This window comes from Lichenostomus cassidix, unplaced genomic scaffold, assembly GCF_008360975.1.
Source record: "Lichenostomus cassidix isolate B80296 unplaced genomic scaffold, HeHo_3.0 HiC_scaffold_853, whole genome shotgun sequence".
Classification (NCBI taxonomy): Eukaryota; Metazoa; Chordata; class Aves; order Passeriformes; family Meliphagidae; genus Lichenostomus; species Lichenostomus cassidix.
This window is the reverse complement of record NW_028147366.1, coordinates 74,519-96,721: the sequence shown is the minus strand read 5'-3', so window position 1 is coordinate 96,721 and position 22,203 is coordinate 74,519. Positions and strand designations below refer to the sequence as shown.

Here is a 22,203-nt window from a genome sequence, read left to right as displayed (position 1 = left end):
CTTGGCATCCCTGTAGACAATTGGCCATGCCCTTCCAGCATCAATACCTGCAATCAGACAAATCTTAACAGCACAGTAGACAATTGGGACGCCTGGGTTCCTTCCCTTCCCATAGCCCCAAACGAGTCTCAAGAGCTGGAGCTATTAGGAGCTGTACGAATGGATGCTTGCGTGACCTTTAATTGGACAAGCAAGCAAGCCAAAGTCAACGGTACAGCAACAAGTGTAAACTCTAGCCTGTCAGTATACAGAAATGCCAGCACATGGTGCCAATATGCCTCTACCAATCTATCTGTGCCCACAAATAACCCTATGTCGTTACCAGCAGGAAAGTTTTTAATTTGTGGAGACCACGCATGGCCCAGCATTCCCTCCCGATTACGAGGTGGACCCTGTTCCCTAGGGAGATTGACATTGTTAACCCCCAACACTTGGATGATACTGAACATGACATAACATCATCGAACAAACGAATGGCTCATGCTTTCTCCCCTGACTGTAAATCAAATGTCAAATTCTGGTTCCCTGGAGCCATTATAGCTGCTTCCTTTTTTGCACCACGAGTAGCTTCTGCTGGCGCCTTGGCTCAGCTAAGCAAATTAGGATGCTGGCTAGCTAAACAAACTAACGCTCCTTCTCAAGCCATTTCAGAGTTGTTGCTTGACATTGATTCAGTTAGACACGCCACGCTACAAAATAGAGCTGTGATAGATTTTCTCTTACTAGCCCAAGGCCATGGCTGTGAAGAGTTTGACAGAATGTGCTGCATGAACCTTTCTGATCACTCAAAGTCCATTCACCAGCAACTTGCCGAACTGCAGCACCTGCCAGGGCAGCTACAGATAGCTGATGGCCTGGGGCTTGCCGGGTGGCTGAAAAGCTGGGGAATTACTGGATGGTTCAAAGACCTAATCCAATCAGCTGTGCACATTTTAATTGTAGTTTTGCTATTTTTAACAATTTTGCCATGCATAGTGCAGTGCTTACAGCGCATGCTAGTAAGGAGGGTCAGTCAAGCCTGACTTGTGCAAAAAGAAAAAAAGGGGAATTGTTGGAGAATGGCTTGCACAGCAAGGCCACATAAGCGAAATGTACGTGCAAGGCGAAATGTACATGCACAAACCAGCCTTTGTTCCCAACTCTGAAATGTCCTTCCCAGGAGATAGAGAGGGACAAGAGCCAAGACTGTCCTTCCCAGGAGATAAAGAAGAACGAGAGCCAGGATTGTAACTAACATAGGGGAAATAAAGCAAGACAGGGAAAAATCACACAGTCAGTACTTTAGCTGAAGCAAGCAAATCGTGCCTAGAAACTTACAGCCAATCAGCAAGCTAGAATAGACACGTGAACAGTAGCAAATAACCAATCATATGTACCAGCCTGTCGCGTGAACAGTACCTTTTGTCTATATTAATGCTTGTCTTAGAAGAAATAAACGAAATAGCACCAATACCTCTATGAGTGCACGTGTTATATTCGGGCAACTATCCACACACATGGCCATGGTGTGTTGTGATCATCTCATGGTCATCTCTTGGTCACAATCATCACATGCTCATGGTCATCTCACAGTCATGGTTAACTCATTGTAATGGTCAGTTCATGTTCTTGGTGATTTCATGGCCATTGCATGGTCATGGTCATCTCATCATTATCTTATAGTTAACTCATGGCCATATATGAGCCACATGTCATATCCTGGTCATGTCATGGCTGTGGTTTTGTCATCCTCATGGTCATGGTCATCTCATGGTCACAGTCATCTCCTGGCCATCACACAGTCATGGTCATTTCCTGATCACCATCATCTCATACTCATGGTCATTTCACTGGAATGGTCATCTCTTGGTCACCTCATGATCATGACCACACATGGCCGTGGTGTGTTGTGATCATCTCTTGGTCATCTCTTGGTCACAATCATCACATGCTCATGGTCATCTCACAGTCATGGTTAACTCATTGTAATGGTCAGTTCATGTTCATGGTCATCTCATGGTCATGGTTGTGTCATAGTCATGGTCATGGTCATTGCATGGCCATGGTCATCTCACTGTTGTTTTCTAGTTAACTCATGGCCTCAGTCATATCCTGGCCATGTCATGGCTGTGGTTATGTCATGATCACAGTCATGGTCATCTCATGGTTACGGTCATCTCATGGTCACGGTCATCTCCTGGCCATTGCACAGTTATGGTCATTTCCTGATCACCATCATCTCATGCTCATGGTCATCTCCTTGTAATGGTCATGGCCTGCAGCTTCACGCTCAGAAAAGCGACCAAACACCGAGAAGTGGCACGGAAGGGCGGATGGCCGCGCTGGAGACACGCTGGGCACGCCGCGGCAGCAAAGCACGCTGGTGAGCTGTGGCGCCCGGGGGACGGTAGCGCGACGGGAAAGCAGTAGAGGCGAAAGAAGATGTAGGCACTTGAGCTTGGGATTCCAAGGGTTTATTGAAGGATCGGCAGGTGAAGGATGGAGGGCGGCGGAGAAGGAAGGAGCACAGAGGGCAGCAGAGGGGCAGGAATCCGGGACTCAAGAGCCCAGAACAGAGGGCTGCACAGGGTTAAAAGGGAAGGGAAAAGGGGAGTGGCCAGCCCCGAAGGGCCAACCAGGGAAGGTCCTAGGGGAGAAGGACAGGGGTACAGACCAATAACTGTACAGCGAAGGAGGGTACAAAACTTGTAAACCAATGGGGTGCCATGCTGGGGGGAACATTCTAGAACAGAAACCATAAATGGGACAAAGGTGGGGAAGTGCATGGGGCCAATAGACTTGCTGCTTGGTGCATGTTAATGCTTCCAGCCGCAGGGTCCTCTGGGTGGTGACAAGCCTGTCGCCCTAACCATATCAGTGATGGCTTTGGTCTCACACCCAGGATTTCTCATCCACTGTCACTGACCCATGCGGCTGGTCGCCCAAGCTTATCTGCCTAAGGGCCACCGCAACAATGGCCATGGTCATGGTTGTGGTCATCTCATGGTCATCTCACAGTCACCTCATGGTTATGATTCTCTCACAGCCATGGTCATATCGTGGTCATCTCATGGTCACCTCACGATCTTGATCACCTCATGACTGTATCATGGTCATGAAATGGTCATGTTCACGGTCATCTCATGGTCAACTCACAGTCATGGTCATTTCCTGATGACCATCTGTCTTGGTTTGAAAGACAGGTGTCTGCTAAGAGAGGCTGAACTCTCTCTTAGGACAGAGAATGTGATTTCCCCTCTCTCAGAATTATTTTAATTTTGAAATCAAGGGCTTTCAGGCAAAGGTATGGGAAAAGGAATAACAGTTCTTTACTAGTATCTATAAACAAGCAATAACAATAATAGCAACCACAAACAAAACCAGAAACCAATGGCAGATGACTTGTGAGCTGCTGAGCCTTCTCCCGTGTGGTGTAATTATGGTTGCAAGCAGCAGGGGCGCTGTTGAGCTCCCGGCCGGGCAGGGCAGGTGCGATGACTGCCGAGCGGCTGCAGGTGGCGCTGTGGCGCAGGGTCAGGTTGGCCTCACACAGCTGGTCATGGCGGAGGGCTGAGGAGCAGGCAGGCAGCTCGGAGCAGCAAAGCGGGGCGGCAGGGGCAGGGGCTGGCTCTCTCCCGGGCTAGCCAGTGAGGTGACCGGGACTGTGCAGTCATGGCAGACACCGCGGTCTCGTGCAGCAGAGTGGGGCAGGCGGCAGGGACAGCCAGACTCCCCGGCAGCTGCTGCGAGAAACGCAGCCGGGAAACAACATGCATTTCCCAGTGGGAAAGAGGTTGAATCAAAGCTCACCCAGCCAGGGGGAGAAGGCAGAGCACAGTTGCATTTCCTGCGGCTGCAGCCAGAAGCAAAGAGCAGTCCCTTTCCTCCCGGTGTCCCATGAACAAGTGCCAGTTCCAGCAGCCGGCTGCCTCCTTCCCCTGCCCCACCCAGCACACCCTTTTGTCTCTTACAAAAGAGTTGATGTCTCTAATCACCCAGCTATCTGTTGCTTAGTAACAGGGATGGAGAAAAAATTCCAATGCCCCCAACCTCCAACACCATCCTCTCATGTTCATGGTCATCTTGTTATCACAATCAGGTCATTCTCATGATCATGGTCATCTCATGATTCTGATCACCTCATGGCTGTGTCATGGTCACCTGATGGTCACAGTCCTCTCATGGCCATGGGCATCTCATGGTCAACTCATGGCCACAATCATATCTTGTTCATCTCACCATCATAGCTCAGCCATCGTCATGGACATCTCATGGTCATGGCCATGATCATTTCCTGATCAGCATCATCTCATGCTCATGGTCATCTCATTGCAATGGCCATCTCATGGTCACGATCATGTCATGGTCACCTCAAGGCCATGGTTGTGCCATGGCCAACCCATGGTCATCTCTTGGTCCCAATCATCTCACGGTCAGGGTTGTGGCTGTGTCATGGTCACAATCATGGTCATCCCATGGTCATCTCACAGTTGTGTTTTGGTCATCTCATGGTCACTCTCACCTCATGCCCATCTCGTGCTCGTGTCATGGTTATGGTCATGGTCATGGTCAGGGAACCTCTCTGAGATCCCAAACATGGACTTTGGGACACTCAAGGACCACTGGGGACAATGAGGCCTGGCCTGGCCCCTCCCCCCATCCCACTGCCCTCCAGGAGCCCAGTGTGGCCAAACCCCTCCTGGGGACACCTCAGACATGGGACACAGAGCAGGAAATGAATCCTGGGGATGGAGCTGGGCGTGGGTGGCAAGTGTCCACCTGTTCCTGGTGTTCCCAGCCTGCTCCTGGCGTCCCCAGCTTAATCCTGGTGTCTCCATTCTGCTCCCAGTATCCCCAGACTGCTCCAAATATCCCGATCCTGTTTCTGATGTCCCCAGCCTGCTCCTGGTATCTCCATTCTCATTCCTGGTGTCCCCAGCCTACTCCCAATGTCCCCATCTTGATTCTGGTGTCCCCATTCCCATTCATGTGTCCCCATTCTCCTCCTGGTGTCCCCATCCCGGTCCCCAGTGTCCCCATTCCCATTCCTGGCACCCACAGAGGAACTGCTGAACACCAGAGGAGGGAACCACAATTTATTGCCCCAAACAGAATTTATTGCCCCAAACAGGATTTATTGCCCAAAGCAGGACTGATTGCCCAAAGCAGGATAATTTCATACCAAAATTAAAGCATTTGGAATAATTGCGGCTCTCAGCTTTCAAACACAGAAAATGGGAAGTTGATCCATCGGGAAGAGCTGCAGGATGGGTGGGAGCAGCGGGATGAGCTTTGCTGAATTTGCTGAATCTGAAGAAAGAAGGGGCTGGTTCCGGCTCCAGGGATGGCTCAGGTGATTTGTACTGGGATGAGAGAGGGTCACAGTGTCACCCTGTCCCTGTCCCCATCCCACAGGATAGACCTGACTGTGGAGCCCATGGAGAGCAGGAATTGCTCTGGAATCACACCTGATCCAACTCCATCCATCCCACCTGATCCTGATCCTGCTCCATCCATCCCACACCAATCCCAATCCATCCATCCCACACCAATCCTGCTCCATCCATCCCATCAAATCCTGCTCCAGACTCCCCCCCTGATCCCACTCCACCCATCCTGCCCCAATCCCCCTCAGGAATCCCACTCTGATCCTGCTCCATACCTGCAGTAGAGCCCTTGGTTCCCATTTCTTTTCCTGCAGAAAGAGAAGATCCATGAGATTCCAGCACAGATCACACTCTGGGATTAACCCGAGGATCCACCCTGGGATCTGCACAGAGGGGACCCAGAGCTGGATCCACCACTGGTACTCACCGGCTGGTGGGCTGTACCCAGAGTTCTGCTTCCTCCCTGTGGAAAAACAGTGGGATCAGCACCCATGGTGTGGGATTTCCGGAACACTGCCGGGTGGATCCGTGCCCTTCCCGACCCCCATCCCGTGGGTTACCGGATTGGAACTTCCAGACGCCGAATCCAATGCCAACGACAAGGACAGCAGCGATGATGCACAGAGCAATCACCAGGGTGAGATTCCCCGATTTTGGCTCTGGGAAATGCAGAACAGTGAGGAGGAGGAGGGGAATCCCCATTTGGGAATTCCCAATTCCCTATTCCCACATTCCCAATTCCCAGCCTCACCCCAGCTGAAGATCCCAGGCTCCAGCGTTCCGGGATGCTCCACCCGGCACCGGTACTGCTCCCGCTCCTCCGGCCGCGCCTCGATCCTGGCCCAGGTGTGGAAGGTGCCGTCACTGTTGGGAACGATCCCACCCCACTCCGTCTCCTGATCCCAGATTTCGTCTCCCTTCATCCAGTTGACTGTGATGTCTCTGGGATAGAATCCATATGCATGGCAGGACAAGATCAGCTTCCCGTATTCCTCTTTTCCTGACACATGGACATCGGGGCGTTCTGCAATGGGATAACGGTGAGATGGATCCATGGAATTCCAGTGGGAATGGGATGCGGGTGAGATGTGCCCATGGAATTCCCACTGGAATGGGATGGGGGTGAGATCTGCCCATGGAATTCCCACTGGAATGGGATGGGGGTGAGATCTGCCCATGGAATTCCTACAGGAATTACTGTGCTCCCAACTCCTCCATTCCCAAATCCCAAATCCCCCCAGGAATTCTGCCCCACCTTTGCGCTCCAGCTCCTTCTGCCCGTATCCGACGTATTTCCGAAGCCATTCCACACAGACGTGCCCCAGGTAATTTGTCTTCCTCTCAACCTCGTTCAGTTCACCTTCCCAGCGCCTCCTGGTGATCTCAGCAGCATTGTCAGCTGCCACGAATCCCTTGGATCCCAACTCAAAGGAGATGAAATCCCGCCCATCATAGCCAAACCGATCAGATCCACGGACACTCCCGTCAGACATGAGATCACAGCCATAAACCCACAGCCATGTGTGGAGACCTGGGGGGGAGGATTGTACCCACAGAGACCCATGGAGTTGTGTCCCAGCCCCACAGAGCCTCATCCCAGCCCCTTGGAGCCCCATGGAGGCACATCAGAGCCCCACAGTTCCCATCCCAGCCCCACAGATCCCATCTCAGCCCCACAGATCCCATCCCAGCTCCGTAGATCTGATCCCAGCCCCATAGATCCCACCCCAGCCCACCCCACAGATTCCATCCCACCCCACAGATCCCATCTCAGCCCCACAGATCCCACTCCAGCCCCACAGATCCCACCCCAGCCCCACAGATCTCATCCCAGCCCCACAGATCCCATCCCAGCCCCACAGATCCCATCCTATTCCATGCCAACCCCACAGATCCCATCCCAGCCCCACAGATCCCATTCCAGCCCCACAGATCCCATCCCAGCCCCACAGATCCCATCCCAGCCCCACAGTTCCCATTCCATCCCAACCCCACAGACTCCATCCTGCCCCACAGATCCCATCCCATCCCATCTCAGCCCCACAGTTCCCATCCCAGCCCCACAGTTCCCATCCCAGCCCCACAGTTCCCATCCCAGCCCCACAGTTCCTATTCCATCTCAGCCCCACAGATCCCATTCTATCCCAGCACCACAGATCCTATCCCAGCCCCACAAATCCTATTCCAACCCCACAGATTACCATGCCAGCCCCACAGATCCCATCTCAGCCCCACGGATCCCATCCCATTCCATACCATCCCCACAGATCCCATCCCAACCCCACAGATGCCATCCCAGCCCCACAGATCCCATCCCAGCCCACAGATCCCATCCCAGCCCCAGATTCCCATCCCAGCCCCACAGTTCCCATCCCAGCCCCACAGATCCCATCCCAGCCCCACAGATCCCATCCCAGCCCCACAGATCCCATCCCAGCCCCATAGATCCCACAGATCCCATCCCAGCTCCAGCTCCCCCACTCACCCCTGGTCTGGTTGTATCTCTCCCGCAGTATCTCCAGGCCAATGGCAAACACATGCTGGTTCCTCTCAGCAATCTGGGTCTGCCCATCCCAATATCCCGGCTCGGATTCATCCTTCATCCACTGTGTCAGCGGCTCCGCCTGGCGTCGCTCACTGTCGTAGTGCACAAAGGGAATTCCATCCACGTACCCCATCATCACGAACTTGGGGACCCCCGGGCTGGGCTCTGACACTGCCATGTTCAGGTAACGCAGGGAGTGCAGAACTGGGGGGACACAGAGATTTGGGGGCTCTGGGGGGGTCATGGCTCAATGAAAGGGGAATGGGAGAGCTGGGAAGGGGTTTGGGGATCTCATGACCAAGAGCTTGGGGTGCAGGGAGGGATGGGGGAGTCGAGAGAGTCCCTGTGCCAAGGAAAGGGGGTCCAGGGGTCCCTAGAGCCGAGGAAAAAGGGGTCACAAGATGGGGAGAGCTGGGAATAGGGGTCCTGGAGGTTCTTGGTGCACAGGAAAGGGGGGCTGGGGGCTGGGAAAAGCAGGAATTTTAGGGGGTCCAGGGGCTCTCAGGGTCAAGGGAAAACAGGGACTGGGGAAAGCAGGATGGTTGGGAAATGGGGTGCAGGGGGGGATTGGTGCAGGATAAGGGAGTGCAGGGGAATCCAGAGCCTCGGAATGGAAGTTCAGGGGGAAACTTCCTGGGAATTCCCCTGGATCCCCCTGGAACCCCATCTGACCCCCCAGGGACACCCCAGACCCCTGCAGGAAGCACAGGGGGTGCAGAACTGGGGGGACGCAGAGCCTGGCGAGGTCTGGCGGCGGCCAAGGGTCAGGAAGGGGAACTGGGAGAGCTGGGAAGAGTCCAGAGTTTAAGGAAGGGACTAGGAGAGGAGGGATGGGGCTGGGAAAGGTGAGAGGATCCTGGGGTGCAGTTTGGGAGACAGGAAAGAGAAAGTGACCGAGGGAGTGCGGGGGGAGGGGACAGGGGAAAAGGGGAATTCCAGGGGAATTCACCTGGATCCCACTGGATCCCCACTGCGACCCCCGTGAGGCTCCTCTGAGACCCCCGGGAGCCACCTGGGACCCCCTGGAGCCCCTTTCGGGAAAGGCCCGGAGAGGAGAACTGGGGGGACACGGAAATTCGGGAGGCCTGGGGGGGCGAAAAGCCGAGGCAAAGGGCGGGGCTGGGGTCTGGGAAATGCGGGATGCCCGGGAAGGGGGTGCAGGGGGGGTTTGGTGCTGGATAAGGGGGTGCAGGGGGGTTTGGTGCTGGATAAGGGGGTGCAGGGGGTGCCGGCGACCAGAAATGAACATTCAAGGGATCCCGGACCTCAGGAATTGGGGTTCAGTGGATTCCAATGCCAGGAAATGGCAGTCCAGGGGGGTCCCTGTGCCCAGGAATGGCGGGTCAGGGGGATCCCAGTGCAGGATAAGGGGATTCGGGGGGTCCCGGTGCTGGGGAAGGGATGGAGGAGGGTCACAGGGCAAAACATCGGGGTTCAGGGGTTCCCGTGCCCGGGAATGGAGGTTTAGGGGGTTCCCGGTGCCCGGGAATGGAGGCTCAGGGGGTCCCGGTGCCGGGGCAGTCTCTGGGCACATCTCGGTGTCGCCGCTTGGGAGACGCGAAAGTGACCGAGAGAGCGCGGGGGGAGGGGAAGGGGAATTCCAGGGAATTCATCTGGATCTCACTGGATCCCTTCTGCGACACCCCTGGAACCCTGTGACAGCCACTTGGGACCCCCTGGGACCCTCCTGGACACCCTGGGATCCCCTTTCAGAAAGTGCCGAGAATGGAGGACTGGGGGGACACGGAAATTTGGGGGATCTGGGGGGTCCAAAGGTCAAGGAAATGGGTGGGGCTGGGGTCTGGAAAAGGCGGGATGGCCGGGAATGGGGTGCAGGGGGTCCCAGGGCCGGATAAGGGGCACAGGGCATCCCATAACACGTGAAGGGCTCCAGGAGGGGATCCCAGTCCCGGATAAGGGGGTGCAGGGATTCTCCATGTCCAGGAATGGGGTTCAGGGGGTCCCAGGGTCAAGGAAAGGGGGGTGAGGGCACTGGGAGAGGAGGGATGGGGGTGCAGGGGGTCCCTGTGCCCAGCAATTGGGGTCCAGGGGTCCCTGGTGTTGAGGGAAGTGGGGGCTAAGGGCTGGGAAAGGCAGGAATGGGGGTCCAGGGGGTCATGGGGTCAGGGAAAAGGGGGGGTTGGGGTCTGGGAGAGGCGGGATGGCCGGGAAAGGGGGTGCGGGGGATATTGGTGCAGGATAAGGGGGTTCAGGGGGTCCCGGAGTTGGGTGAGGGGACCCCAGTTCTCCAGAAATGGAGATTCAGGGGAGTCTCAGTGCCCAGGAATTGGGGTTCAGGGGACTTCACCTCCCTGGATTCGGGGTTCAAAGGGGTCCCAGTGCCCAAAATTGGAGTTTCAGGGGGTGCTGATGCCCAGGAATTGGGGTTCAGGGGGTGCCCGTGCCCACAAATTGGGGTGGGGGATGTTCTAGTGACCGGAAAGGGAAGTTCAGGGGGTCCCTGTGCCCAGGAATTGGGGTTCAGCAGATTCCGATGCCCACAATGGAGGTTCAGGGGCGTCCAGGTGCTCGGAAATGGAATTTTAGGGGGTCCCTGTGCCGGGACAGTCAGCCGGGCAGATCCCGGTGGCAAAGGCTGGGAGACGCGAAAGGACCGAGGGAGGGCGGGGAGGGGAGGGGAGAAACTTCCTGGGAATTCCCCTGGATCTCCCCTAGGATCCCCCAGGGACCCTCCCGGACCCCCGAGACCCCTGCAGGAAGCACAGGGGGTGCAGAACTGGGGGGATGCAGAGCCTGGTGAGCTCTGGAGGCAGCCAAGGGTCAGGAAGGGGAACTGGGAGAGCTGGGAAGAGTCCAGAGTTCAAGGAAGACACTGGGAGAGGAGGGATGGGGCTGGGAAAGGTGAGAGGATCCTGGGGTGCAGTTTGGGAGACAGGAAAGAGAAAGTGACCGAGGGAGTGCGGGGGGAGGGGACAGGGGAAAAGGGGAATTCCAGGGGAATTCACCTGGATCCCACTGGATCCCCACTGCGACCCCCGTGAGGCTCCTCTGAGACCCCCGGGAGCCACCTGGGACCCCCTGGAGCCCCTTTCGGGAAAGGCCCGGAGTGGAGAACTGGGGGGACACGGAAATTCGGGAGGCCTGGGGGGTCCAAAAGCCGAGGAAAAGGGCGGGGCTGGGGTCTGGGAAATGCGGGATGCCCGGGAAGGGGGTGCAGGGGGGTTTGGTGCTGGATAAGGGGGTGCAGGGGGTGCCGGTGGCCAGAAATGAACATTCAAGGAATCCCGGACCTCAGGAATTGGGGTTCAGTGGATTCCAATGCTGGGAAATGGCAGTCCAGGGGGGTCCCTATGCCCAGGAATGGCGGGTCAGGGGGGTCCCAGTGCAGGATAAGGGGGTTCAGGGGGGTCCCGGTGCTGGGGAAGGGATGGAGGAAGGTCACAGGGCAAAACATCGGGGTTCAGGGGTTCCCGTGCCCGGGAATGGAGGTTTAGGGGGTTCCCGGTGGCCGGAAATGGAGGCTCAGGGGGTCTCGGTGCCGGGGCACTCGCCGGGCACATCTCGGTGTCGCCGCTTGGGAGACGCGAAAGTGACTGAGAGAGCGCGGGGGGAGGGGAAGGGGAATTCCAGGGAATTCATCTGGATCCCACTGGATCGCCGCTGAGACACCCCTGGGACCCTGTGACAGCCACTTGGGACCCCCTGGGACCCTCCAGGGCATCCTGGGATCCCCTTTCAGAAAGTGCCGGGAATGGAGAACTGGGGGGACACGGAAATTTGGGGGATCTGGGGGGTCCAAAGGTCATGGAAAAGGGCGGGGCTGGGGTCTGGGAAAGGCGGGATGGCCGGGAATGGGGTGCAGGGGGTCCCAGGGCCGGATAAGGGGCATAGGGGATCCCATAACACGTGAAGGGCTCCAGGAGGGGATCCCAGTCCCGGATAATGGGGTGCAGGGATTCTCCATGCCCAGGAATGGAGGGTCAGGGGGGTCCCGGTGCGAGATGAGGGGGTTCAGGGGGGTCGCGGTGCTGGGGAAGGGAACGGAGGGAGCTTACCGTACGAAAAATGGGGGTTCAGGGGGTTCCCGTGCCGGGGAAAGCAAGTTTAGGGAGTTCCCGGTGGCCGGAAATGGAAGGTCAGGGGGTCCCGGTGCTCAGGAACTGCGGTTCAGGGGGTCCCGAGGGTCTCACTCACCTCTCGTCGCTCCCCCCGGGGCCCCCAGGAGCCCCAAGAGCACCCCCAGCCCCAGCGCTGGAGCCATCGCGCTGCTCCGCCGCGACCCGCCTGGCCCCGCCCACTGCCCTGGCCCCGCCCCAGCACAGCCTCCTGCCCCGCCATTGGCGCAGCTATTTCCTGCTCGCCAATGGCAGCCCGGCCTGATAGTGACGTCACCGGTCGCCGGGCAGATCCGGAACTCGCAGGTTGCGACCGAAGGAGGGCAGGGCGGGGAGGGAAAGGGGAAATCAGAGAATTCATGTGGATCCCACTGGATCCTCGCTGTTCCGGCCTGGGCTCCTGCCGGGGCTGCAGGGGAGTCCCTGCTCCATCCCGGCCTCACCCACAGCTCACAGCACCTTCAGCTCCAGGTCACACCGAGCTCCCGGCGGCTCAGGGTAGCAGCGATTCCCTGGCCTCCTGCCCGGGCTGGGAACAGCGCCAGAGCTGCTGCTCAGCCGAAGGTTCCGAGAAATGCCCGAGTTCCGGGAAAGGGAGGTGACTCCGTGCGTGTGCAGAGCCCGCGCCTCGCTGCCCTTGGCTGGCTGTGCTGTCACTCGGAATTGTCCTAGCGCAATTGCTGCTCGGTGCCAGCGAGCGGGGACAAGGCCGGCGCCGGTGTCGCCCCCAGGCAGGCAGGCAGGGCTTTAGTGGGGCAGCAGCGGCGCCATGGTGGGAGCGTGTGTGCGGCCCGGGAGCGGCGGCAGCGGGCGGAGCCCGGGGAGGCGGTGGCGGAGCTCGGAGAGGCTGTCCCAGCGCAGGTGGGAGCCGCGCTGGCTTGTGCCGGGGCTCGGGGCTCGCTGCGGGCGGATGGAGGGGATGGAGGGGGCGGCAGGGGGGCTGTGGCGGCTTCGTTCTCCCGTCTCCCTCCCTCCCTCCCTCCCTCCCTGGCTGTGGCGCCGTGTTGCCGCTGGCCTGAGGCCGCTGAGGGAGCGGCTGCCCGCGGTCTCCTTGCCGCTGCTGCCTCGGCAGGAGGCGGTGCCGGAGCAGCGCTGGCTCGTCCCGCTTGCTGTGGGTAGCACAGAACAGAACATCACATCACATCACAGAACAGAAGAGCGCAGAACAGAACAGCACATCACAGTCCCATTCCCGGGACTGTTCCCGGCCGTGTGGCACTGGTCTGGGCGCCCCTGGTGCAGTGGGACATGTCCGTGCCCCGGGCTGGCATGGGATGGGATGAACTTGAGTGTTTCTGCCAAGCCAAGCGCTCTGGAGGAGAAAGAGCAGCTTGGGGCATTCCGCGGATCCCCGTCCCATCGTCTCGGTCGCACATTCCCTGCCAGGCTCTGCCTCTTGTCTCAAACATATACCGACCGGGTGCTGCCTCCGCTCGCTGTCTCTGGGCTGCAACCCTCAGCGCAGGGCATGCAGGGAACAATGCTGAGCCCCTCAGGGCTGCTGGTTCTTTTCTTGTCCCCCCGGCAGGCTGAGCCCGATCCGCAGCTGCCCTGTTCCCACACTCGGCAGCTCCCGGGTGCTGTCCCTAACTGTCCCTGCCTGTCCCTAACTGTCCCTGCCTGTCCCAGCCCGGAGCTGCACAGCCAGAGGGGTTGGGGCTGCAGGCCGAGCTGGGCCTGGAGCTCTCTGACACTGTGTTTGTGTCCCCAGGAGCTGCCGGGGAGCAGAGACAGGGCAGGACTGAGCTGGCAGCGCCTTCCAGAGCCAACACCAGCCGGGGCCGCTCATCGTGTACAGAGCCGCTGTTGAGATTCCCGAGGATGCCCTGGGTGCCCAGGATGGATCAGCAACCAGGGGGACAGAGCTGCCTCAGCTGCCAGATCCTGCTGGGCACAGGCAGGGAGAAGCTGCTTCTCTCTTGGGGCAGAGTGAATCCCAGCCCAGGGATGGCATTGGAGAGAAGTGCCAGGATGGATCAGCAATGGGAGTCACACACAGAAAGAGCCTCAGAAGATATCTGGGTGAGTGCAGGGCCAGCGCTGTGGCCTTCTAGGGAGGGGACAATGGGCAGTGTGAGCCCAGGAGCACAGGGCTGGCAGGGTGTGGCTGTGTCCAGGGCTCTGCAAGAGGCCTTGTGCTCTGCTGGGACTGACAGCCCTGGCCCTGGGCACTTCTCCTGCCCTGGCTGTCCCCACACCTGTGTCCCTTGTCCCTGTTCGTGCTGCCAGCTCAGTGAGTGGCACACGGGCTGAGGGTCCCTGCTGTGCTCCCCTGGCGTTGGGTGGGGATGTGAGGGCTGGGCCTGCTCAGGACAGCTCTATACTCACGGCCTGCGGCTCTTTCCAGCTCCTGTTGAGTGGATCAGATCCCATCCCGTGCTCACCCTGCTGATGCTGACTCTGCTCCTGCTCCTGGCTGTGGCTCTGGCGGTGTCCTTGGCTGCTGTGTCAGGTAAGGAGGAGCAGCAGCCTCAGCCCAACCCCTCGGGGCACTGCGGGCTCACTGCTCCCTCACGGCCGGGATCGTCCCTCAGCCCCGCTCTGACCAATCAGCGCGTGGGAGAACGAGGAGTGGCGGCTGAATCAGCCAATCGCTGGGGGCAGTGAGTTTGAGCCGGAAAATCAGCCAATGGGAGCTCGAGCTGCTCCGTGAGGGGAGAATCCTCAGACCTTCTGTTCGCTCTGCAGGGAGAAGACAAACTGACGCTCCGGTTACATCTGACACTCCTCTGCTGCTGGCCTGTCCCCATGGCTGGGTTGGGTACAACGGGATCTGCTACTTCCTCTCGAGGGATCGTCTCACCTGGGATCAGGCTAAGGCTCGGTGCTCCGAGCTCGGGGCCTCCCTGGCTGTGCTCGAGGACTGGGAAATGGTGAGTGAGGGGTTTGGGGTGGCTGAGGGGAGCCTGGGGAGCTCCTGGGCCAGGGCTGCAGCTCCCATTATCTGCTCCTCTCTCCTTGCCAGGAGTTCCTGTTCCATTTCAGCAAGAACGACGACTCCTGGCTCGGGCTGCACAGACAGGGCCAGTGGCTGCAGTGGGTGGATGGCAGCAGCTTCATCTCCTCGTGAGTCCTGGGGGACACAGGCAGGGCCTGGGGGCACAGGGGCACAAGGTGTCTCCCTGAGGTTCCAGCAATGTCTCTGCTTTTTCCTGCAGGGTCAAGCTCCAAGGCAATGCAGACTGTGTGCACCTGGCTGAGAATTATCTGGGGGGGCAGCCCTGCTCAAGTGACATGCAGTATATCTGCAGCAGACCCCAAACTCACCTGTAATGGGATGGAGAAAAGATCTCTTGCTGAGAACATCCTCAGGAGTGAGATCTGCTCGAGTGACATGAACTACGTGTGCAGCAGAGCCCAAAGTCACCTGTAACAGGACATGGGCAGAGCACCTTCTGCACACTTGGCAGCTCCAGTTCTTCGCCTCTTCCTCCAGCACAAGGATGTCCTTCCTCAGCTGCAGCATCTGCCTTGTGCTGACTCTCAGGAGCACCTCAGTGCCTCATCTCTGGGTCACCTCAGTGCCACTTTATATGGTCACCTCAGTGCCACTTTATAATGTCACCTCAGTGCCTGATGTCACAAACACCTCAGTGGCTGATCTCAGGGTCACCTCAGTGCCACTTGAAAGGATTGCTGGAAAATGTGGCAGTTTAAATATTTTGTATAACTTTAGTCAAAGTTTGTCTTTACCCCAAAAATAGGAATTTTAGGTTTCTTTCCAGGGCATTGTTCTGCCAGGTGAGGTCTGATAAACTCAACATATCTACAAACATTCACCTCCAGTAGGGGTGAAGACATCTGGGCAGGAAAGCACTGACAGGGAAATTGAAGAATGAAAAATCTGATTACCATCAGAGATGAGGAGATTCAGATCCAATGGGAAACTGAATACTGGGGGTTTGCTCAGCTTTGGAGCAATGAACACTGAGCCAATGCTTTTCTATGTCTTTGTACTGTATAAAATATTTAAATATTTAAAAAATCCATGTGTCATGGAATGGTTCTCTCTGCACAGCTGGGCTGTGTGTGGATGAGATGATTTCTGTGGTACATCCTGACCAGAACTACATCCTGGCCAGATAGTAAAGTAATGCCTTGACTCTCTAACATTAAAAATGTTGTTGGAGGGTTTTTGTTTTTCCTGCAGTTTCAGTGACATCAGGGAGGTACGAAATTGTCTCCAGGAGAAGGAAATGGGGATTTGGGGTTTGTTCCTGTGGGGGAAAGGAAAATGGGGATTTGGGGTTTGTTCCTGTGGGGGAAAGGACAGGGAGTTGTGGCAGGAGGTGCTGCCAGACAAAAGCCACCCTCGCTGCCCTAAGATGGTGAAAATAAAAGAGCAGGAGATCTCTGTGATCTCTGAGAGGTGGGAATTGATGAAATACCATAGAATAAATGAAGTGGGGAGAATTGAGTGATGAAAAGCCAGAGGTATCTGAAAAAAGACCCAAAATGTTCTGTGGAGCTGACTCAGCGCCCTGGGGCCTCACTTCTGCTACCCGCTAATTAGGAGCAATTTGTCAGGCTAATGAATGGTTAATTAATCGCTGTTTCGCCATCCCTGAGCCGCTTTGCTCCTCTGCCAGGCTCTATCCAGCTCAGCGCCTGCAGAGCTGCCCTGCGCTGGGCGAGCTCCGTGCATCGCTTTGGTTTCCCCAAAAAGCCAAAATCTCCCCAAACCCCTCGGGCTGAGCGCAGGAACGGACAGGCTTTGGGCAGAAAACTCCCAAATCGTTGTTCCCCAGGCTGGGAAGGACAAACCGAACCGATCCGGGAGCTCCGGCAGCTCCTCTCTGCCGGCCGCGATGGAACGGAGCAGGGGCAGCAGGGCAAGGGACGGGGCTGCAGGTGCCGAGGGGACACGAGGGACAGCGGGGAGGACGAAGAAGCAGTTAATGGCAAAGCAATAAAGCGATGAAGAGACAAAGCCGCACAATCCGCTCCGCACTTGGGATCCCCTCAGCCCTGCCATGGTTTCGCTCTCACCATGGCGCCGCCGGGGAAGGGGAGCGGGCGGCAGTGACGTCACCGCCCCTCGCGCCCCTCGCTCCTCGGTGAGTTGCTGACAAGATGGCGGCGGCGGCGGAGGCAGCTTTGGGAGCGGGAGAGATTTGGGGATTCGCGGTGAGTTTTTGGGGTTTTGTGTGGAGAACTGCGGGTTTTTTGGGGTTTTGTGTGGAGAACTGCGGGTTTTTTGGGGCTTTGTGTGGAGAACTGCGGGTTTTTTGGGGTTTTGTGTGGAGAACTGCGGGTTTTTTGGGGTTTTGTGTGGAGAACTGCGGGTTTTTGGGGCCGCGGACGGGTCTGGGGGGCTATGGGGACATTGGCGACATATCCGAGAAACCCCACTTCAACCTCCTAAAAATCCGTTTTATTTCCCAAAATTCGGTTTTGTTCCCAAAATTGTACTTCACCCCTCAAAAACCCACTTTTGTCTCGCAAAAACCTTCCACTCCCAAACCGTTTTATTCTTCAAAATCCCATTCCATCCCCTCAAATCCTACTCTTTTTCCCAAAAATACTCCATTTTAATTCCTCAAGTCCCTTTTATTCCCTCTTTGGGTCTGAAATTAACAATTCCACAGAGCATTTAAGCTGATTTATACCTGGACTTAACAATTGAAGAGAAGTAACATCTTGCAGCATTTACTCAGATTCATATGTGAATTACCAATTCCCCAGAGCAGTAACAGCTAACAGCATTTAACCTGATTTATGCCCGAATGTGGCTATTCAAGGGGAGTCACAGCTAACAGCATTTAACCTGATTTACATTTGAATTCAACCTCGTTTATACCTGAATTTAACAATTCAAGAGGAGTAACACCTAACAGCATTTAACCTGATTTGTGCCTGAATGTAACCTGATTTATGCCTGAATTTAGCAATTCGAGAGGAGTAACACCTAGCAGCATTTAATCAGATTCCATACGTGAAATACCAGTTCCACAGAGCAGTAACAGCTAGCAGCATTTACCATGAGTCACTCTGGAACTGTAAAGCTGAGAAGAGAAATCAAACCCATTTCCGCCCCTTGCCCCGATCCGGATCCGTTCGCCGCTGCGACTGCGCGGGGTGGGGATGGGCTGGGGCCGGGGAGGGGCGGAGCGGAGGCGGGGGCTCAGCAGAGGCTGGAGGAGCGGCCGGTTAGAGGCTGGGGGGCGGCGGAGCTCGGAGAGCAGCGGCAGCAGTGAGAGCAGCGGAGCCCGGGGAGGCGGCGGAGCTCGGAGAGGCTGTCCCAGCGCAGGTGGGAGCCGCGCTGCCTTGTGCCGGGGCTCGGGGCTCGCTGCGGGCGGATGGAGGGGATGGAGGGGGCGGCAGGGGGGCTGTGGCGGCTTCGTTCTCCCGTCTCCCTCCCTCCTTCCCTCCCTGGCCGTGGCGCCGTGTTGCCGCTGGCCTGAGGCCGCTGAGGGAGCGGCTGCCCGCGGTCTCCTTGCCGCTGCTGCCTCGGCAGGAGGCGGTGCCGGAGCAGCGCTGGCTCGTCCCACTTGCTGTGGGTAGCACAGAGCAGCACAGCACACGGGAGATGTCCGTGCCCGGGGCTGGTAGGGGACGGGAGGAACTTGAGTGTCCCTGCCAAGGGACGAGGTCTGGAGGAGAATAGCTTGGGGCATTTGGCGGGCCGCCAGGCCTCCCGCCTACCCGTACATGTCCACCATGTCCGCCCCCCTCTCCGTATTCTCCCTGCCAAGCTCCGCCTCTTGTCCTCAACCACGCCCCGAAAGGGCGGTGCCTTCGCTCGCTGTCCCTGAGCTGCAACCTTTAGCGCAGGGCATGCAGGGGACAATGCTGAGCCCCTCAGGGCTGCTGGTTCTTCCCCCCGCGGCAGGCTGAGCCCGATCCGCAGCTGCCCTGTTCCCGCACTCGGCAGCTCCTGGGCTCTGTCCCTGCCTGTCCCTAACTGTCCCTGCCTGTCCCTAACTGTCCCTGCCTGTCCCAGCCCGGAGCTGCACAGCCAGAGGGGTTGGGGCTGCAGGGCCGAGCTGGGCCCGGAGCTCTCTGACACTGTGTTTGTGTCCCCAGGTGCTGCCGGGGAGCAGAGACAGGGCAGGACTGAGCTGGCAGCGCCTTCCAGAGCCAGCACCAGCCGGGAGCTCTCATCGTGTACAGAGCCGCTGTTGAGATTCCCAAGGATGCCCTGGGTGCCCAGGATGGATCAGCAACCAGGGGGACAGAGCTGCCTCAGCTGCCAGATCCTGCTGGGCACAGGCAGGGAGAAGCTGCTTCTCTGTTGGGGCAGAGTGAATCCCAGCCCAGGGATGGCATTGGAGAGAAGTGCCAGGATGGATCAGCAATGGGAGTCACACACAGAAAGAGCCTCGGAAGATATCTGGGTGAGTGCAGGGCCAGTGCTGTGGCCTCTAGGGAGGGAACATTGGGCAGTGTCATCCCAGGAGCACAGGGCTGGCAGGGTGTGGCTGTGTCCAGGGCTCTGGAAGAGGCCTGGTGCTCTGCTGGATTGACAGCCCTGGCCCTGGGCACTTCTCCTGCCACAGGCTGTCCCCATGGTGTGTCCCTGTTTGTCCCCTGGCTGTGTCCCTGTCCCTTATCTCTCCTTCTGCCAGCTCAGTGAGGGGAGAATGGGCTGCGGGTTCCTTCCTGCTCAGGACAGCTCCATACTCACGGCCTGCGGCTCTTTCCAGCTCCTGCTGAGTGGATCAGATCCCATCCCGTGCTCACCCTGCTGTGCTGACTCTGCTCCTGCTCCTGGCTGTGGCTCTGGCGGTGTCCTTGGCTGCTGTGTCAGGTAAGGAGGAGCAGCAGCCTCAGCCCAACCCCTCGGGGCACTGCGGGCTCACTGCTCCCTCACGGCCGGGATCGTCCCTCAGCCCCGCTCTGACCAATCAGCGCGCGGGAGAACGAGGAGTGACGGCTGAGTCGGCCAGTCACTAGGGTTGGAGGGGTTTGAGTGGGAAAACTAGCCAATGGGAGCTCGGGCTGCTCCGTGAGGGGAGAATCCTCAGACCTTCTGTTCGCTCTGCAGAGAGAAGCTGTGGAGACATCTGACATCTGATACTCCACGGCTGCTGCCCTGTCCCAAGGGCTGGATTGGGTACAACGGGATCTGCTAGCTCCTCTCGAGGGATCACCACTCCTGGGATCAGGCTCAGACTCGGCGCTCCGAGCTCGGGGCCTCCCTGGCTGTGCTCAATGACAAGGAAATGGTGAGTGAGGGGATCTGGAGGGATTTGGGGTGGCTGAGGGGAGCCTGGGGAGCTCCTGGGCCAGAGGTGCAGCTCCCATTGTTTGCTCTTCTCTCCTTGCCAGAAGTTCCTCTTCCACCTCAGTGAGAATGACAATTCCTGGCTCGAGCTGCACAGACAGGGCCAGTGGCTGCAGTGGGTGGATGGCAGCAGCTTCATCTCCTCGTGAGTTGTGGGGGCACAGGCAGGGCCCTGTGGTTCCAGTGCTGTCTTTGCTTCTCCCTGCAGGGTTCGTGTCCTGGGCAATGCAGGGTGTGTGTTGGAAAATGGCTAATAGAAAGAGGCCATATTGGCGAGGTGTGCGTGCAGAAGAAGATGCAGCGTGCACAAACCAGCTATTGTTCTAAACTCTGAAGGTGCTATTGTTCCTAACTCTAAGATGCTATTGTTCATAACTTTGAGATGTTCTTCCCAGGAGATAGAAAGGAAAAGAGAGCTAGAATTGTATCCAATGTAGAGGAAATAAGCAAAATAGAGAGTCGCACAGTAATTCAGCTTATGCTGGCAGAACTGTAGCTGATTCAAGTGAAACGTGCCTAGAGACTGCAGCAAATCAGAAAGCTAAGATACTATATGCATAGACCTGACAGCCAATCATAAGTGCCAGTCTGTCACATGAATCTGTACCTGTTTTCTATAATAATGCTTGTCTTAGAAGAAATAAATGGAATAACACTATTATCTCTGTGAGAGTGTGTGCTATGTCCCAGTGACCTCTCTGACATTTGGGGTCCAAGACAGGGACAGAGTACACCAAAGCTGAAGCTGCAAGAAGATTGAATCGGTCAAGCAGTGGAAGCTGGGAGGAGGTCACAGACGCGGAGAAACGGCTGAAGACCAAATTGAAATCCGAGCCAAGAAACGGCTGAAAACCGAATTAAAGTCCAAGCCAGGTGAGGAGGGTCGCTACCTCTTCCTCCGCGCGGGGGTCGCGTGCAATGGATTTAGAACTTGCCGCAGCACAAAATTTACTCTTTAATATCCTTGATAATAGAGGGAAAGGAGTGAAGGAGAAAAATTTAGATAAACTTATTTCCTACACTAGGAAGAAAAACTATTTTGGCTCACCCCCTCTGCTTTTTGCTGTGCCAGAATGGCAAGGGGTAGGAGATTTTTTTTTCGACCAAATGATACAGAACAAGGGGAGAAAAGGTCTAACAGCTAGGAGAGCGACTTGGTGCTCTATAATCAACACTTTAAAAACTATGAAGACAGAGACCCGTGTAGCTGCCGCAGCAGCGCAGGCTTTCTCTGTTCCTGCTGGCCGCCCTCCAACAGATAACACCCCCTCTGCTCCTCTGCCGCTGAAAGAGTCCAAGGAAGAAACAAAAGCTTTTTTATTTGAAAAGTTTCAAGTGATGAAAAAGCAAAAAGTAGAGTCCAGCTCGACTGTCTGAATTACACAAAAGGTATGAAAAATCTAACCTGAGAGGTCTGCTCAAAAGGGAGTCTGCTACAGGACAGAATCCAGAGATAAGTGCAGAAATTTCTCCGATTGCAAGCTCCAGTCAAATAATACAGAACACGGAAGTCACAGAAGTCATGCCTCCAGCATCCATGCCTCCCTCCGTCACCTCAATTGCCCACGTGGGCAGCAATCCCAGAAACACAGCCCTTGCCCAGTGAGGAAAAAAGCAGCTCTGACGAAAAAGAAACAGAGCTGGCAAACAATATTACTCTGCAAAAAACAGCCACCAAAAGCCAGAAACAACTCAAGAATCTTATAGAAGAACTGAGAACTCAATTGCAACAAGTGATGAAACAATTGAAACAGCAAGGAAACAACACAATTGCCCAGAAAATAGTACAACCAATGACTAGCCCCTCAGGGTCACTACAAATATTGCAGCATGTAAGACCAGCTATAAATGCAGCCCAACTACAGCAGTGGGCTTTCCAGCCCCCTGCGCCCCAGACAGCAATGAGTCTGGAGCAAGTCCCGCTTGGGTGTGTGAAGTGCCTTCCCCCCCGGACGCTTTGGGCTGCCTGGCTAGGCGTAGGGCCAAAGA

At 56.7% G+C, this 22,203-nt stretch overlaps 2 protein-coding genes across 4 annotated transcripts; one reads left to right on the top strand and one right to left on the bottom strand.

The window, feature by feature from the left end:
• Window positions 1–5,061: 5,061 nt before the first annotated feature.
• LOC146423302 (class I histocompatibility antigen, F10 alpha chain-like) lies at window positions 5,062–12,176 on the bottom strand. The gene is made up of 8 exons (XM_085044904.1): window positions 12,067–12,176; window positions 7,852–8,115; window positions 6,622–6,897; window positions 6,118–6,390; window positions 5,927–6,025; window positions 5,794–5,829; window positions 5,642–5,674; window positions 5,062–5,342 (listed from the first exon to the last, which is right to left on the bottom strand). The coding sequence occupies exons 1-8, from the start codon at window positions 12,131–12,133 to the stop codon at window positions 5,329–5,331; spliced, it is 1,062 nt and encodes a 353-aa protein (XP_084901030.1). The 5' UTR covers window positions 12,134–12,176; the 3' UTR covers window positions 5,062–5,328.
• Window positions 12,177–12,525: 349 nt separating this feature from the next.
• Window positions 12,526–20,875, top strand: LOC146423301 (C-type lectin domain family 2 member B-like). 3 transcript variants are annotated; one of them, XM_085044905.1, is made up of 5 exons: window positions 12,532–14,009; window positions 14,335–14,439; window positions 14,676–14,860; window positions 20,259–20,359; window positions 20,423–20,875. In XM_085044905.1, exons 1-5 carry the CDS (start codon window positions 13,970–13,972, stop codon window positions 20,466–20,468), a joined length of 477 nt encoding a protein of 158 aa, XP_084901031.1. In that variant the 5' UTR covers window positions 12,532–13,969; the 3' UTR covers window positions 20,469–20,875. The 3 variants fall into 3 exon arrangements, 2 of the variants coding, with proteins under 2 accessions (XP_084901031.1, XP_084901032.1); XR_014847586.1 differs by lacking the exons at window positions 20,259–20,359; window positions 20,423–20,875 and adding an exon at window positions 14,953–15,070 and having other exon boundaries at window positions 12,526–14,009; XM_085044906.1 differs by lacking the exons at window positions 20,259–20,359; window positions 20,423–20,875 and adding an exon at window positions 14,953–15,085 and having other exon boundaries at window positions 12,533–14,009.
• Window positions 20,876–22,203: the final 1,328 nt, after the last annotated feature.

Coding starts and splice junctions, on each gene's coding strand:
- LOC146423302 (XM_085044904.1), bottom strand. CDS start 12,133: ATGGCTCCAGCGCTGGGGCTGGGGGTGCTCTTGGGGCTCCTGGGGGCC. Junction 8,116..12,066: donor CCCGGGGGGAGCGACGAGAG/GTGAGTGAGACC, acceptor GTGTCCCCCCAG/TTCTGCACTCCCTGCGTTAC. Junction 6,026..6,117: donor GCCTGGGATCTTCAGCTGGG/GTGAGGCTGGGA, acceptor TGCATTTCCCAG/AGCCAAAATCGGGGAATCTC.
- LOC146423301 (XM_085044905.1), top strand. CDS start 13,970: ATGGGAGTCACACACAGAAAGAGCCTCAGAAGATATCTGG. Junction 14,440..14,675: donor GTCCTTGGCTGCTGTGTCAG/GTAAGGAGGAGC, acceptor TTCGCTCTGCAG/GGAGAAGACAAACTGACGCT. Junction 20,360..20,422: donor GGCAGCAGCTTCATCTCCTC/GTGAGTTGTGGG, acceptor TTCTCCCTGCAG/GGTTCGTGTCCTGGGCAATG.